General features: G+C 42.5%; 1 protein-coding gene across 2 annotated transcripts in view; it reads left to right on the forward strand.

Annotated features, from left to right (window-relative positions):
• SHC3 (SHC adaptor protein 3) overlaps positions 1–18,002 on the forward strand; it is a 183,207-nt gene that overhangs the window by 153,281 nt on the left and 11,924 nt on the right. For both annotated transcript variants that reach the window (XM_086414507.1, XM_086414508.1), the window contains 4 exons: positions 1,000–1,150; positions 2,138–2,237; positions 4,676–4,834; positions 8,788–9,083. In XM_086414507.1, coding sequence (XP_086270633.1) covers positions 1,000–1,150; positions 2,138–2,237; positions 4,676–4,834; positions 8,788–9,083 — 706 coding nt within the window. The remainder of the gene's footprint in view (positions 1–999; positions 1,151–2,137; positions 2,238–4,675; positions 4,835–8,787; positions 9,084–18,002) is intronic.

An 18,002-nucleotide genomic window follows, 5' to 3' on the forward strand; every position in this document is an offset into this window, starting at 1 on the left:
TCTAATTGTTTTTGACAAATGACCTTATGGAAGAAGCTGTTTTCCATAGACAAGCTCTGAATCAGGTCATATAAAGACAGTTTTGGGAGTGGAGTCTTATAGAGAATGAACAGAAAGGTCATAATGACTGTTTTCTGGGAATAGGAATTTACAGGAACCTAAATGCTTTTTTGCCTCCTCCCATGTCTAGCTATTTAAGCTGCTGGTTTTCACTGTCACTACTGGATTTTGGCTTTTAAGTCTACACTGGAGATGGCAACAGAGCAAGTTAAAATGCAACAAAGCTCTTGTCCTGACAGCTATTTATGTCTTTTTTGTTTGTTTGTTTAATAAACACTCTCTGCTGCTGCTGCTGCTGCTAAGTCACTTCAGTCATGTCTGACTCTGTGCGACCCCATGGACTGCAGCCTGCCAGGCTCCTCCATCCATGGGATTTTCCAGGCAAGAGTACTGGAGTGGGGTGCCATTGCCTTCTCCAAAACACTCTCTAGATTGGTACAAACTTCTGATTAATTTCCAGAGTTCTAAAAATGTTGATCATGAAAACATTTTTTGCTAGCTTTCTTGTTGTCATTACAGAGGAAAGAATAATTCAGAGGTCCTTACTCTGTCATTTTCCTTGATGTCACTAAATCTCCATTAAAGTTAATTTTGTTTTGGGTAAATTTCATGATATACTAAAATGTGTGTCTATACCTCAAGAAGATGATTATCATTACCTATAAACTATGTCTTTTCTTATTAAAATGTACTTTTAATAAAGGAGTTATTTTCTGTTTCAAATAAGACTGGAATTTTCTAAAGGGTAGCACTGTGAATAAGGCGGGGATATTTGGCTGAACCATTCATCTGCTGTTTATATGTGCCTGAGACCTAGATCGTTGAAGGGGGAGTGACTAAACTCTGCTTTCTGGGTCTGTAGTTACTAACATTAGATTTTTTTGTTTTGACAGTAAGCTCAAATTTTGGATAAAGTTCTCGAAAATCCTCTTTTAACAGAATGCAGAGTCTAGATGAACCATGGACTGAAGAGGAGAGTGATGGCTCAGACCACCCGTATTACAACAGCATTCCAAGCAAGACACCTCCTCCAGGGGGGTTTGCCGATGCTCGCCTGAAAGCCAGACCCCACGGTCCTGACACAGCCCAGGTGAGTCTTATTTCTTTCCCTGAATGGTAGCTAACTGGACTTCATTTCCTATTGCTTTCTTCAACTCTATTTTCAGGCTGATGTTCTATCCAGACAGAAAAACTCACAAACTTCCTCCCCTTGAATTTCATAAAGCAGACAGTAGGGGAAGCTTTTGCTTTAACATCACAAGGTTTAGTCAAATGCCTTGGAACTCCATTGTGATTCCTGAGATACAAGTCTGCAAGTTCCCTCTTCATCCTAGGACAAATCCCATTGTATTGTGAACTTAATGAGGAAAAGAGAGAGTTCAAGACTTTTGAAAGCCTGGGGTTCTTTGAGTTCTCTGGAAATAGAAAGAATGTAAGCCTTTAACATAAGGTTTTTTTTGTTTGTTTGTTTTGAAGTTTTCTGTTTTACTTATCTCCCTGATTTTCCCTCTAATTCAAAATTCTAGTAAGGCATTCTCTTTCTAGAGTTATGGTATCTCTATGATATCTTTTTGTTAAAGGGAATTTTTTGATGTCATTTACCTTATGTGGATGACAATAAAAGCAGTAAATAACACTGAAGCCAAATGTCAATAGCTCTATAAGAAGGAATCGACAAGGTGGATTTGCCCAGGAATGAATGGTTATAGGTGTATATGCTGGGAACTATGTTCTGACACATAGATAGTCTCTAACTGAAATCTATTTTAAGGCATGTTGGTGATGTGGCTGTATGTAGAGAATTCAATTTATGGTCACACTTAGGGAAGGGAGGTGGCGGGGTGGGTACTGAAAGCAGGGAACATCTGTAGTTTTAATGAGATGTAGCCTCTTTTTCACACCCATGCAGACTAACTTCCCAAATCATGCCAACTGTGAGGCATGAAGGGAAAACTGAGTACAACAGGGATGCAATCCACTGGCCACTGAAGTCCCTTCTTCTGTATTATGGCTTTCAAAAGTGGAGACGCAAGAAGAGGAGGACTTTTTCTTGTTTTGTATTTACATATGTCTATAGTTTGCAGGAAAAGAGCAAACTTACTACCAGGGAAGACACTTAGGAGACCCGTTTGGTGAAGACTGGCAGCAAACACCTGTCAGGCAAGGGGAGCGGCAAGGTAAGGTGGACAAGAAACATAAAAAATACTTTTCAAAAGCTCCTGTCCTGTGGAGTGGCAGAATGGCTGACTGGAAATAACTGCTGTGGGTGGGGCTACAGTTTCCCAACCGGATCACAGAAATAGAAAGAATGGCTGTCAGGGATGTTGGAGGGCACGCATCAGATAACCCATCCCTGGGCACCAGGACCAGCTCACTCTTCATGCCTCCCAGTTCTTCCTGTTCTCCTGCACAGAGACTGTGCATCTAAGGCCCTTTTCTGGCAAGAGGGCTTGCCCCTCCAGAGACTGAGGAATTCACCTCCCCAGGGCCAACTCCATACCCAGTTCGAACGAGGCTAAGGTGGGAGACTCTGGAGTCAATATTGAATCCTTGTAGCTTCTAATGGCAGCTTGTAGTTTTCCCCTCCTTTCCTCTGCCCCACCTTCCCCTTCTATGGTCACCTTTAGGAAGAATGGAGTGACACCAGCCCTGGCAGAGATGGCACCTGGAATACGAGTCTGTCACAGGGCCTGGGTCCTTTTAGAGGACACTTCATTTCTTATCAAACCTATAAGCATGCACCTACATCCCACATTAAAAATAGTGTGACTAATTAAGCACTATTTAGTTTAATTGCTAACATTAGTCTCTATTCTCTAGACAGTTATTTTTAGACAAGCATACACATGTATGTATCTATACGTTTTAAAGGTTTCTTTTAATTTTAAGCATTTTACCTCCTCAAACATTTTGAGAACTTTTGATGGTTCCAGGGTCCTGGCTACAGGGTCTGAAGGAGATGGAGTGATAAATGAATGAAGATCCGATGTATGCTTCTATGTATATATTTTAACCATTTTTTGGTTTAACATTAAGGTTTTCACCTACATTATTGCCATTTGTGCCAGTGGGCAAATGACAATATATTTTTAAAATGTTTCGCCCGTGAAATAATTTTATGTCTTACCTGCCCCAGCTGAAAGATGACCCGTTTGTGCTGCCCAGTTAATAATCCATAAAAGAGTCAACAGACTACTTGACTGTACCTCAGAATAGGATGGAAATAGCAAATTAAAGTTATAACTTTGCCAGAGGCACTTTTTTACATTTTCAATTTTGTTCTGTATACATTTAAAGCATTTTATACAACAATCATGTACTTAGACATAGAATAACTATTAAAGACTAAGACACATTACATACATTAGATATTGACTCTACTGAAAAATTTGTTAGATTTATTTGAAAATGAGGTCTTTTTTATATCCAGGTTATTCCAGCCAGATCAAGAACAGACAATGTAAGAAATTCACCAGAGAAAAAAAATGAGCCTTATATAAGTTCTTGGCCTGGAACTTGAGACTCATAACTCTTAATGAATTTCAAGTTCGTATTGGAAACCAATAAATACCTTGTCCGTAAATAAACCCCTATTAATCTGCTAGCAGCCATTTCCCCTAAATGAAACTGAACTCTGGGTACCACCACCAGGGAGTGTATATCTCCCTGCCCTGTACTCAGCACTTGCAATCATCTGAAGTTGATGACTTTCTCAGGACACTTGCATTCTCAGGCTTGTAGGCAGAGACAGTGGTCTGCCAAAAGTCCTTCAGTGGGCTCTTGAGAAAGCTTCTTAAAGAGTCCTGAACCCACTCTTGCTGGTTGAATTGAGCCAACTCTCATGCCCCACCACCTGGAGAGGTGATCTCTCTCCAGGTCCAAGGTGGTCTTGAGAGTGTCTGTGGAAGTTTGTTAGAAATAGTGACCTGTACAAAGAACCAGATGGTGACCGGAGCAGGGCCACACCCTTCATTCACCTTGGTTGACAATAGCAGTGACCGCCCCAGTCGAGCCTCAGCAGTCTTGGTTCAGTTGGGAAGTCTGATGATGGCACAAGCCTGATTCTGTTTTATAAGGAAAGTGTCTCAATTCACTAGGAAGCAAATGGGGTAAATATTGCTTTATTTCTAAAAATGGGGCCAAAGCATTGGAAATGCATTGCATTTCTTTGGAGTTAATATATGAAGCATTCACCTATACTTAAAAAAAGAGCAGTGAAAATAAGGCTCATTGTTCTTCTGCTCAGTTATTTTGATCTCAGTCCTTCGCAGAGGGAATGAGGAGGCTGGGGGAGCTTCTGTAGCAGGTGTAGTTCCCCTGCCCCTCCCGCCCACCCGGCCTGAGTCAGATGGGCCTAGGGTCTTGACAAGGCTCCTAACCTTCATGGTGTCCATCATCCTGGGATGGCAGGTCCCATTTTGACAGGCAGGAGTGGAGAGTATCCTAGCCGAAGCACAGCAGGGTAAGAGAGTCAGAGAAGAGAGTTAATAGACGGGCATCTGAAAGAAGGATTTTCTTATGAATGGACTGAAGGAACTTCTCTGTGAAACATTGGGTGGCTTAACATGAATAGCATTATGATCAGAAGAGAAAGAGGTCTATTTTCTTGTTGCAGGATCCTTGGACATCTACAGCATGCCTGAAGGGAAATCACATGTGGCTCCTACGGGAGAAGCCCCCACCTATGTCAATACCCAGCGTATCCCCCAGCAGACAGGGCCGGCCACGGGCAGCAGTGCAGAGAGCAGTCCGCGGAAAGACCTCTTTGACATGAGTGTGTTTCCATTTGCTATTGTTTTTTTCTTTTTTAAGGCTGTGTGTTTTTTTTTTTAAACTTTGTCTTTTGTTTGAAATCTGTGCAATTACTGAATTTTCTTCCAGTGTAGTTTTGATTAAGGATGCTGATTAGCTGTTTTTTTCCTGGGTTATGACTGAGTTTTTCAAGGCTTTGAACTTGGCTGACCCCTGCTGTCATATTACAACCTTCTCTGCAGTTCTCTGCAAAAGACAAAGCAACTTCCCCTCCTCTTTTTATAATTAATTTTGTTCTTGACAATCACATTGAGACAAATGATATACATAAGTGAATGCATTCATTTATTTCTTCACTTAGGTATTAATTGGATATTGTGTGCCTAAAATACTGTATCAGTTTTAAGGATGCTGAAATGCCTTGGCCCCTATTTTCACAGAGCTCTTAATCTGCTGAACAAAGCTAACATGTAAGCAAGAAATTGTAATATACCCATCTGTTTGCATATACACACCCACTTTCCTTCTCCCCTTCTTCCTCTCCACTGAACACCTCAGGTATCAAATACTATTCTATTTACTGGGGATATACAGGAAAACAAAACAGACAAAGTCCCTCCTCTCATGGAGTTTAAATAACCACCATGTGTTACAGGTAGTGACAAATGCTCTGATGAAAAATAAAATGGGACGAGAAGAGTGACCCCAAACTACTGTTGCTTGCACTCTAGTGTAATGTGTGTCAGGGACCTCTGTTTGTCATACAGATTGGGAAAAATAAATCATCTGTGAACTGGTTAATGAAAGTGTAAATTGTAGTTAAAGAATTCTGAAAGAGATGGGAATACCAGACCACCTGACCTGCCTCTTGAGAAACCTGTATGCAGGTCAGGAAGCAACAGTTAGAACTGGACATGGAACAACAGACTGGTTCCAAATAGGAAAAGGAGTACATCAAGGCTGTATATTGTCACCCTGCTTATTTAACTTATATGCAGAGTACATTATGAGAAACACTGGGCTGGAAGAAGCACAAGCTGGAATCAAGATTGCCAGGAGAACTATCAATAACCTCAGATATGCAGATGACACCTCCCTTATGGCAGAAAGTGAAGAGGAACTCAAAAGCCTCTTGATGAAAGTGAAAGTGGAGAGTGAAAAAGTTGGCTTAAAGCTCAACATTCAGAAAACGAAGATCATGGCATCTGGTCCCATCACTTCATGGGAAATAGATGGGGAAACAGTGGAAACAATGTCAGACTTTATTTTTCTGGGCTCCAAAATCACTGCAGATGGTGACTGCAGCCATGAAATTAAAAGATGCTTACTCCTTGGAAGGAAAGTTACAACCAACCTAGATAGCATATTGAAAGGCAGAGACATTACTTTGCTAACAAAGGTCCATCTAGTCAAGGCTATGGTTTTTCCTGTGGTCATGTATGGATGTGAGAGTTGGACTGTGAAGAAAGCTGAGCGCCGAAGAATTGATGCTTTTGAATTGTGGTATTGTAGAAGGCTCTTGAGAGTCCCTTGGACTACAAGGAGATCCAACCAGTCCATTCTGAAGGAGATCAGCTCTGGGATTTTTTTGGAAGGAATGATGCTAAAGCTGAAACTCCCATACTTTGACCACCTCATGTGAAGAGTTGACTCATTGGAAAAGACTCTGATACAGGAGGGATTGAGGGGCAAGAGGAAAAGGGGATGACAGAGGATGAGATGGCTGGATGGTATCACTGACTCGATGGACGTGAGTCTGAGTGAACTCTGGGAGTTGGTGATGGACAGGGAGGCCTGGTGTGCTGCAATTCATGGGGTCACAAAAAGTTGGACATGACTGAGTGACTGCACCATGACAACAATAGTCTATTTCTCCCAAGATGACAGGCAAAAATTCACCAGAGCCAGAAGAACTGCAGATCATCCAATCCAATCTCTTCATTTTAAAAATATGTGGAAATAGCCTAGGAGATATGAAGCAACTTTGCAAAATTTAGAACCAACTGTTAGCTCCTTGACCCTCTGCTCCAGTTTTAACAATGTCTCCCAACTTCACTTTAGTAGTTGAATTTATGGCAGACCATTTTCACTGCTTAACTTAGTCAAGTTGCCAGTGAATTCTGGCCCCAGAGCCTGAGGAGAGTTAGATTAGGCTGGGGTTTGAGATGGAAAAATGAAAGTCCAAGTTACCCTTTTCAAATCCCTCAATTTCCACTCCTACTCCCAAAACTAGAGAAGGGGAGAGAGAAAGTAGATAGAGCCCTGGAGAAGCTAATATCTATTGAAAAGTATTAGAGAAGTAGACCTAGTGCTCTGTTTATCTTGAACCCCAAGTCCAAGTGTTAGTCATTCAGTCGTGTCTAACTCTTTGTGACCCCATGGACTGTAGCCTGCCAGGCTCCTCTGTCCATGGAATTTCCCAGGCAAGAATACTGGCATGGGTTGCCATTCCCTTCTCCAGGGGATCTTCCTGATGCAGGGATCGAATCCAGGTGTCCTGGTTTGCAGGCAGATTGCTTACCGTCTGAGCTACCAGCGAAGCATTATCTTGAACCAGTATATCTAAATAACAATAGTGCTAATGGTGCTGATTGTTCTGGTAATGGTGCTGATGGTGGTGGTGGTGATGATACTGACGGTCATGAAGGTGACGATAATGATGAAATGGTGATAGTGGTGTTGGTGATGATGATGTTAATAGTGATAGTGATGCTGGTGCTCATGGGTCTGAGATGATGGTGATGATGATGGTGATGTTGTGGTGATGGTGATGGTATAGAAATAGAATACAAATTTTCAACTACTCCCAGTAATCAGGGGAAAAAGTAGAATGAAAAAAGAAAATACACAAACAATTTTAGCCCATAGTTTTAACCTCTTCTTTTTTTGGGGAGGGTGGGCACCCAAATCTGTAAATAATTTAGTAAGTTGTCAAAATGTCTTAGTTTTGGTTTCATTTATTCACTTCACTTCTGCCCATTCTCTGCTAACATTTAACAAACGGGTCTGATTTTACAGCACTCCCTGAATGTTTACAGGGTACAAACTATGACCCAGGAGCAGTGTTGGTCTCTGGGGATGCAGCTATGCCCAGGAGAGAAGCCTTCCTGGTCTTGTGGTGTTTGCATTGTAGCATGTTGGCAGTGTGGCCCTCAATAAACATTGCAACACCTTACTTTTGTGTAGCACTGTGTGCATTTTTCAGAGTGCTGTTGTACGTATTGCTTTGTTTGAAAATCCAACATTGAGATTTAATTAGATGTGCCTGTCGACTTCTCTCACTGCTGATATTTGTTGCTGTTTAGAGCAATGCCCCGCAGTGAGAAGTGTGTTCTGAAGGGCATGGAGTCAAGCTCAATCTCAAACATTCATACAAGAGCCTTTTTCCCCAGGGAAGCAAGTGAAGGTCAAGGGGAGGTAGAGCTCCTAGCCTGGGGCAAGTCACACAAAGGGCTGCTAATAAATGTTGGTTTTCTTCTCTTTTAAAAATGCACCTATTTTGAAAGAAACATTTGTTGGGCTGGGTTTCGGTTTTGCAAAACCTTGCAATTTGTCTTTTCCTCTGTGTATTTTCTTTGGTATTGACAGATTTTTATTCAGAAGAGAGCACATTTGTTGAAGAGGCTAGCCAATGTACCAGAGAAAGTAGATGGCATGTAGTATGCCTGGCCTCTTGCAGCATGCAAAAACGAAGTCATACCAGTGAGACAAAGGGTGTGCTTGAATCGTTGGCACAAGACACAATGCCCAGCTGTCTTGGGAAAGCAGACTCATCAGAGAGAGTCATGCCAAGGTTTGGGCTGTGTTTTCAGATGCCATTACGGTGAATCTTGTTATCTTACCAGCCAGTCCGTTTTCTCTACTTTACTTTTTTTTTCTGGTCGAAGTTGCCTTTGCATTGCCAACCCTCACATTGTGTTGTTTATCTTTTGCTCTCCTTGGAATTGACGTGTTGCTGGCACATGTTGTTGGCAGAGCCTTTTGAAGATGCTCTCAAGATTCAGTCCTTGGGGCCTGTGTTGAGCAAGGCAGCCTCCATGGAATGCATCAGCCCCGTCTCACCCAGAGCACCAGATGCCAAGATGCTGGAAGAACTGAAAGCAGAGCCTTGGTACCAAGGGGAGATGAGCAGGAAGGAGGCAGAGGGGCTGCTAAAGAGAGATGGAGACTTCTTGGTCAGGAAGAGTACCACCAACCCGGGATCCTTCGTCCTCACTGGCATGCACAACGGCCAGGCCAAACACTTGCTGCTCGTGGACCCAGAAGGCACGGTGAGCACAGGGCGGAGTACGGCCTGCACTGGCCACCCTTCCTCCAACAGTCTCCCCTAGGTCACTGCACTGGGACCACTTTCCCTTCTCTACCCACATATGTCTGCTGAGTCCTGACAGTCACTCCTCTGGGACCCTGGAGACCAGGCCCAGAGGACTTACTTTCAGGCCAGAGTCAGATTACTGGAGCCTGTGGTTAGAGCCCCATGCAACTTATAAGACTTGGAAATTCACCAGAACCCAGGTGGAAAGCCTTAATTCTCGTGTTCTTTAAAGTGAATACAATAACTGCGAGAGTTTCCCTTCCAAACACATTCATTGTGAATCTTTGTTCCCAAGTGCAGGGTTTCTGGGCTTTTGATACGCACCCCAAATTTCTCTACAAGTTGAACCACAAGATTTTATTTGCAGGTTGTAAAATGTGACGGAGCAGTAGGTAAGCCTCCTATTAATTGTCTCTTGCTTTCCCATCCAGAGAAGTAATAGCTCATGACAGTGAGTTTGGCTTTTTGGCTCTTCCTAGCAGAATGTGTCTGAATAATTCTGTAGGGTTGACTGAATACCCCATCTTCCAGTAAGTAAACAAAATTTGACTTCACCCTGGCATAGTCCAAGAATTACTAAGTTTAATAAATGTAGTTACACTAACCTAACCATTGAGTAAATTCCAGGATTGTTGTTTAAAATCTTTTATCCAGTGAGAACAATGCAGCAGGTAGAGTTATCTCAATAGTAAAGGATATTGTATTTTTAAAAATTTTGTTGAAGTATAGTTGATTTATAATGTGTTAATTTTTGCTGTACAGAAAAGTGACTCAGTTATACTTACAGACATATATATATATGTACATGTATATATATATATTCTTTTGCATTGTGGCTTATCACAGGACATTGGATATAGTTCCCTGTGTATATAGTAGAACCTTGTTGTTATCCTACCTCTGTATAATAGTTTGCATCTGCTAATCCCAAACTCTCAGTCCTTCCCTCCCCCATCCCCTCCCTCCCTTTGCAACCACAAGTCTGTTCTCTATGACAGATATTGCATTTTTTGATTGACAGGTAGGGATGTAGACAGTCTTCAGTTGAATTTGGACACAACTGAACTGTGTGTGTTAGAGATGATGCTTTGCCTCAGGTGTCTGGACTTAGCTGCCTGCCTATCTTGGCTCCCTAGACTTCTGCATCTCCTCTTTCCCTTCCACCTGGGCAACCATGCCCCATAAATGTAATTTATAGCCTTCCAATCCACTTTCCTCAGAGAAGGCAATGGCACCCCACTCCAGTACTCTTGCCTGGAAAATTCCATGGACAGAGGAGCCTGGTGGGCTGCAGTCTATGAGGTCACTAAGAGTCGGACACGACTGAGTGACTTCACTTTCACTTTTCACTTTCATGCATTGGAGAAGGAAATGGCAACCCACTCCAGTATTCTTGCCTGGAGAATCCCAGGGACGAGGGAGCCTGGTGGGCTGCTGTCTATGGGGTCGCACAGAGTCGGACACGACTGAAGCGACTTAGCAGCAGCAGCAGCAATCCACTTTCCTTAGCTGTATGGATTTTTTTCTCACATATATACATACCAGGGAAAATACATATTTTGTACTTCTGTGTTTTAGAAATTCACAAACATGATATTGTTCTGCAAATCATTTCTTTCTTTTCCCCTTCGGTACATGTTTTTGAGATCTGTCAGTGGTGCCTCTGCGTGATGAACTGTTTCTTGGGTGGGCCATCTGGGGCTCACTGGATCCACAGTCTACACATCACTTCCTGAGCTCTTTTGTGAAGGATTAAAACCCTGAAGGCGCTGCAAACCTTGTGCTTGTTTCCCCCTGCACCTGGTACGGCCTCTCTTGGGCATATCCCAAGATAGGAATTTTTGATCGCAGAATGTATATACATTTAATGTCACTGTGGGGTTGCATTTACTTCCAGAATGGCTAGGGTTACCGACATGCACAGTGGCAGAGGATGAAGGTCCCTCATCTGCCTCTTCTCTCTCTAATTATGCTAATATGACTGGGGTGGGGAGTGAAAAGATGTCTTATTGTTTGCCATGCAATTCTTTGATTGCACTTTAACAGGTTTCTCCGTAAATTTTGTATTCCTATCTTTCCCCCATATTTCCCCTTTAATTTTCTTATTGGGCTTTCTTGAGTTTTCTCCAGTCATAGAATGTCCATTTGTACTCTCCCATGTCTTCACCTCTCAGATAATTTTGTCTGTGACCTTCATCAAATAAAAGTCTTTTTTTCTGAGAATATAGCTAAATCCATTAATTTTCCCCTTTATGGTTTATAGTTTTTAGTTTTAAAAGATTTCTCACCTACCAATCACAGGTATACTGCATCTTCCTTCCGTATTTTCTCCTATTAGCTTCATGGTTTTATCTTTCACATCTACCTTTCAAGCCCAACTGAAGTTACTTTAGAAGATGATATAAGAGAAGGACCCAACATCTAAAAAATCGCCACGTATTGAGTCCATTTTCCCATCACTATTTACCGAAGAATTCGTCTTTTCTCTGTGGTGGTGACGCTCCTTCTAACACACACTAAGTTCTCTGTGTCGTGGGTCCGTTTCTGGACTCTCAGTTCTGTTCTGTTGGTTTGATGCTCTGTTCTTTGTCCGTGTTCCATACCGCTTTAGTCATTACTGCTTTAAACTATCCTAATATCTGGTGGTGAGTCCTTCCTCTTGAATCTCCTTTTCATAAGTTGTCTTAGATATTCTCAGACCTTTATTCTTTGTTCTGAGTTTAGATTCAGTTTACCAAGTCACCAAAACTATATGCTGGGATTTTGAGAGGACTTGTGCTTAATTTGTAGATTAATTTGAGGACAGCTGACATTTTTTTTAATAGTAAATCATCACCTCCATGAACATGGCATGTCCCCACTTATTTAGTGTTAAGATATCTTTTGTTAGAATTTTAAAATTCTCTCCAGAAAGTTCTCCTGTTTCCTTTATCAGGTTACTTCCTTGGGTGCCTAGTTTTAGTGCCTGTTTTAAGTGATATGTTATTTTTGATTACTTCTTTTCAGTAGTTATTGCTTCAGGGAGAGGAAAGTAGTGTGATCTGGATTCTGGAAATTTTTCTGACTGTTGTAGTTTTACTGGACCAGCGGTCATGCTATTGCAAACACTGGCAGTTTTTCCCTCCTGTCCTCCAAATCCCAGACCTCACAGGGTACTGCTGAGCTGACCAGGGCATCTTTGAGCATTGGCCAGGAGGGGGCGCCCTTGTGCAGTTTCCAACCTGAAAAGGAATGGCCTCTCAATTTTCTTGCGGGCTTTTGTGGTGGCTCAGACAGTGAAGAATCTGCCTGCAATGCATAAGACCCGGGTTTAATCCCTGGGATGGGAAGATCCCCTGGAGAAGGGAACAGCTTCCCACTCCAGTATTCTTGCCTGGAGAATTTCATGGACAGGGGAGCCTGGTGGTCTACAGTCCATGGGGTCGCAAAGAATCAGACAAGACTGAGTGTCTTTCACTTTCTCCCTTAAGGATGATGAAAGCTTTTATAGATGTTCTAATCAGCCTAAAGGACTTCATTCATTCATTCATTCTTCACTCAACAAATGTGTACTGAAGGACTACTAATCCAGATATTGATTTTGGCACCTGGTGTATGTCTATGACCAGTTGGAAGGATAATCTCTGCTCTCATTAACATATATATTAATTACCCAATTACTTTTATCATGTATAGGTATTGAACTTTATCAAATGTTTCTTCAACAGCTTTTGAGATAATACCATGATTTGTTTCCCCTAAAGTCCATTTGTCTGGGGAATTACACAGGTAGATTTTTCTGATGTTTCATCCTGGCATAAACTCTGCTTGGTCTATGACATAGTAATCATGGATTTGGATTTGGAGTCTGAATATTTTCTTTAGAATTTTTTCAGGTGCTGTTCATAAGAGAAATCTGTCTTCATTGTCTTTGCTTCCTTTGGTTGTGTGTTCATCAAGCGATGTCAAGATTATGGGGTTATAATCACCTCTTACAATGATCTACCGCTGCTGCTGCTGCTAAGTCGCTTCAGTCTTGTCCGACTCTGTGCGACCCCATAGACGGCAACCCACCAGGCTCCCCGGTCCCCGGGATTCTCCAGGCAAGAACACTGGAGTGGGTTGCCATTGCCTTCTCCTACAATGATCTAGGTTTACTCCAAATCAGAGAAACCTCCTCCCCCCACCATTTTATCTCTTAGAGAATACTTTGTATAACTGCTACTTCTTTACCCTGATTTATTCTTACCCTTAAGCACTTATCACAAACAAGCACTCTTTTATTTGCTAATTTATCATTTAGCTTCCCCAACTAGACAACAGGGCTTCCCTAGTGGCTCAGCAGTAAAGAATCTGCCTGCCAATGCAGGAGACGTGAGTTCAGTCAGTTCAGTCCCTGTGTTGGGAAGATCCCCTGGAGAAGGAAACGGCAACCTACTCCAGTATTCTTGCCTTGGAAATCCCATGAGCAGAGGAGCCTGGTGGGCTACAGTTCACAGGGTCATGAAATAGTTGGACACGACTTAGAGACTAAACAACAACAACTAGACTATAATCCCCATGAGGGTAGCAGTCTTGTTCAGTGTTGTTATTTCCCACCATCTAGAATAGGTCCTGGCACATAAGTGGTGTTCAATAAGCAATGGTTAACTGAATACATAAAGCAACCTCAGACTTTTGCAGGTTGGGAACTGAGGACCCAAGAAGACAGCCTGGGTTCACAAATAAGTTTTCTACATAGACTCAGTCCAGAGTTCTTTCTGTCCACATTGACTACCTATGAAATTTGTTGTAGTTATCTCTAAGTAAATAGGAGAGAAAATATCTAAGCAATTCTATGAGAATATAAATATTTTGGTTGAAAATTTTAGGTATTTTTTAAAAATTTAAAATTTAGCTAAATTATACCCTCTTATAGATCAAAGATGATTAGTATTTTTTTTTGGTCACTCAGTCCTTATAGACAAAAGGATGATTTATGAAAAGATATGTACTACTAATATATTATACATTCACAAGCCAGTATAGAAATAATGTAGAAGGTAAGAAGGAGATGAAGTTAGACCAGATGTCTGAGCAAGCCCCGAGCACCCCGCACTGTGTTGTCTCTACAACTTTAATTTTGGAGCAGAAATTTGCAGTATGGTTGGGAAAATGTGTGAATCACACCTACTAATAACTGTTCTTTTGGGGGGCTTTTCACTGGATCTGATTATCTAGCTTAATTGATCCTATGGAGGACAGCTTTAGTTGAAAGGGAAAATGGAAATCAAAGACTTAATTAAAAATATAATGTTGCTTGCTTGCTGTGAGGACACGAAAATAGACGATGAACACATTCTCTTCAATATTTATTCATCTGATTTTCATGGTAATTGGTTGGTCCCAGACTATAAAGGGGAAAACTTGGCAGAACAGATTACTCAGAAAAATAAGGATGCAAAACAGTTCTGCGTCTAAATTTACCCCCGAGTATATCAACCTATGTGCGTTCCCACTGTGCACTGATTGTTCAAGGCTCCTGAGGGCACTGATAACGGGTAACGGGGATGGCTGTGGCTGGGCTTCTGAGCTCCTGGGGAGTTGCTGAAGCTATCAACCCTTGAAAATACCAGCTGGAAATAGGCCCATGAGTTGGTCTGTAGGAACAGCCTCAGAGATGGCATCTGGTGCATTTTTTTTTTAATCTTTTCAACATCTTTCAGAAACATTTAGTCAGCGCTCTGTGTCTAAAATTATTCCCTGAGTCATTTATCACTGATTCATCACTTTGGCCCTGAAGGGCCAGCAAAGTGTGGTGGGCAGCGAGCGTGCTTGCATTTGAACAAGCTGCTGTCACACATGGCTGGGTGTTCCGTGGGCTTCATTAATGTGACCTCAGGTTGTTTGTTAATGTCGTCTCAGGTTGTGACAGGTTTGAGAGCACATAGGGGCTTTTGCTTTCATAAAATCACCAAACCACAACAGCCATCCAACATTCACATTTATTAGATTGTTACTTTCTTCTTAGTGTAATTAAGAAAACACAAAGCCTTCCCCCAATCCCTCCACTTAATAAAGCCATGTTATTATTTTTAAATTCCCTTTTTACCAGTCAGTCTAGACTGTGCTGCCTTAATAAATAAAAGGTGAATTCTGGTTAAAAATGATTAAATCCAGCAGAGCTTCTGTTCCCACTCACGCCAAGCTGGTGTTTGTGGCTCCCTAGCCTCTCCGGTCCTTGCTTGGGTGGCTCAGGGATGCAGGCTCGTCCATCTCCTGGGTCTGCCTTGTCACCGTGGAGAAGAGAGGGATGGAGGAAGATCAGTGGCCTCACTGGGGAAGTGACACATGTCACGTACCTCATGGTTCATTAGTCCCCTCCTGGCTCCAAGAGGGGTGGAGAAATGTAAGGAAGCATGAAAAGTGCTTGACTGACAAGGTCATCTCAACAATCTGTCTTTTAACTTTCTGTCAATATAGTGTCCCCAGATATGAACAAAAAGACAGAAAGGGTTTAATGAAAACTGATAGGCCCCCTCCTTCCTCCCTACCCTATTTCTGATTCCAAGAGAGACAGGCTCTGCCAACGGATTCTCTTTAAAGTTCTTTGAAGAGTGCTTGATTCATTAATTTAAAATTTCCAGACATTGTTTCTTGATGTTCCCTGCGAACACTCTTTAGTCTACCTCATTTTTGCTACCTCTTTAATTTTTTGACAAGTATTTTAGTTTTTCTAGTGCTTGTTTTTGTGCCTTGCGATCTACCGCGGCTCTCTCCAGTTCCATCAGTGTAAGGACCGGTGTCTCACAACTTCGTCCCCTGCCCCAGGCAGAGTGGGCACCGGGCAGGTCCTTTCTTTCCTCCCCCTTCTTCCTCCATCTGTCTTGTGTCAGCACTGGCTTTACATTTTTCTTTAATGCACTGGAGCAAAGAAAGTGGTCTAATGGATTCCCAAGTACTTATTAATGGCTGCAAAAATGACCAATATTGTTCTAATATCATTTCACCTGTATCTCACCCCATTCATTTTTTTTGGAGTATCTTTTGGAAGCACAGTATACAAAAACTTTCTTCTCTGGAATCATTTGAGAGTCAACTGCTCAGATATTCCATCACCCCCTTGAGTACTGGAGTATGAATTCCTGCTAACAATTCTCCTGCCTAACCATGGTACAGACACCCGAATGAATCAGACCTTTATCCTGCTGCATCACCACCAGCTCATCCCAAGAGTGTCCTTTGTCCTGAAAGGATCCAGTTCAGAATCATGTGCTGCATTCAGTGGTGATGTCTATTTGGCCTCCTTCAACCTACAACAGTTCTCAGTTCAGGTTCCTCTGATGTTTCCTCATTATTGGAGTCAGCTTACACATCTTGGCTGAACTATCATAGGAACACTGCTCGCTGTATGTGTATAGGAACACATCTCCCTGCTGGGGAGATGCTGACTGCTGGTGAGTGTTCACCTGGACGGCTTCACTGGGGAGGTGTTGGCATCCTTCCCCATAGCAGACCCTCTCCTTTCCCTTGAATTAACATTTGGGGGAGGTGCTTTGAAAATTACATAACTTCCCTCTTCATAGATCAAACTTTCCATCTAATCACTTATTTTTGCTGTTGTAGATTTCTAGTTTCCTGTTTTATTCAGTGGGCTATTTGTTGTTGTTGCTCAGTCGCTTAGTCGTGTCTGACTCTGCAACCCCATGGACTGCAGCACATCAGGCTTCCCTATCCTTCACTATCTCCTGGAGCTTGCTCAAACTCATGTCCATTGAGTTGGTGATGCCATCCAACAGGTTATACTTAGTTATTGTATTCATTTTGATGCTCCTTCAAGCTGGCTTCTATGTCCTTTTGACATGTCTTTATCTTTCAGCATCTTCTTTCTTCTGATGCAAAATGATAAAACTCGGCCACCTGGCCAAGTCCTGCAGTTACCCACTTCTCCAAATGAACTGTGGTCTGGTTCCTTCAGAGACCAAGATCTGGGCATTGCACATGCTCATTGCTGGTGGGGTGTTGCTGCTACCAGACGCTCTAAATGGACAGACACTGTACACACACACACACACACACACACATTTATTTCCATGTCTATTTCTATATCTATCTGTGAAAGTGAAGCTTTGCTTGCTCAGTTGTGTTTGACTCTTTGCGACCATGTGGACTGTAGCCACCTGGCTCCTCTGTCCATGGGATTCTCCAGGCAAGAACGCTTGAGTGGGTAGCCATCCCTTCTCCAGGAGATCTTCTCCACCCCAGGGCTGAACCCGAGTCTCCTGCATTGCAGGCAGATTCTTTGCCGTCTGAGCCACCAGAGAACTGGAAACCAGGTGTTCACAAAAATTCTTCTAATTTCAAGCTACAATCACAGGGTTCATTTTTACTTTTTTCCTTTTCTCTGTCTACAACTCCCTTCTCCAACAAGAAACTTGACTCCCATTATTCTTAACAATTTAACCTATTTGATGAACTCCTTTTTATGTGATACATCACCCATCACGGCTGCTGCCCCTACTCTGTGTGGAAACCTTCCTCACCCAGCCTTGACTTGGACTGCCCGGCCCAACCCTTCTCCATGCGATTCCCTCCTCACCTTGTTCATGCTCCGATGTCTGTGCCACTCTACCCTCCTACATACACACCCCCCCCACTCCTTGGCTCTGACCACCATACTGCACTGCCCAACCTTCTCCCTGGCATGGATGTCTCTGAAACCCTGTGCCAGTCCATCCAGCCATCCCATGGGCATTTCCACTCTGCTAACACTCCAGGATGCCATGTGGGGCCATTGTGACTACATGACCCTCATAGCACCGAGACCTATCTTCTTGGCTTTTGGACTGATTGTTCTTTTAGGAAGGAAAAGGAAAAGAAAGGAAGGGGAAGGAGGAAATTTTCAAAGTAATTCATA

This window comes from Bos grunniens, chromosome 8 (assembly GCF_055505025.1).
Source record: "Bos grunniens cultivar Pamir isolate PY7600 chromosome 8, Bosgru_T2T1.0, whole genome shotgun sequence".
In the NCBI taxonomy this organism is placed as follows: Eukaryota; Metazoa; Chordata; class Mammalia; order Artiodactyla; family Bovidae; genus Bos; species Bos grunniens.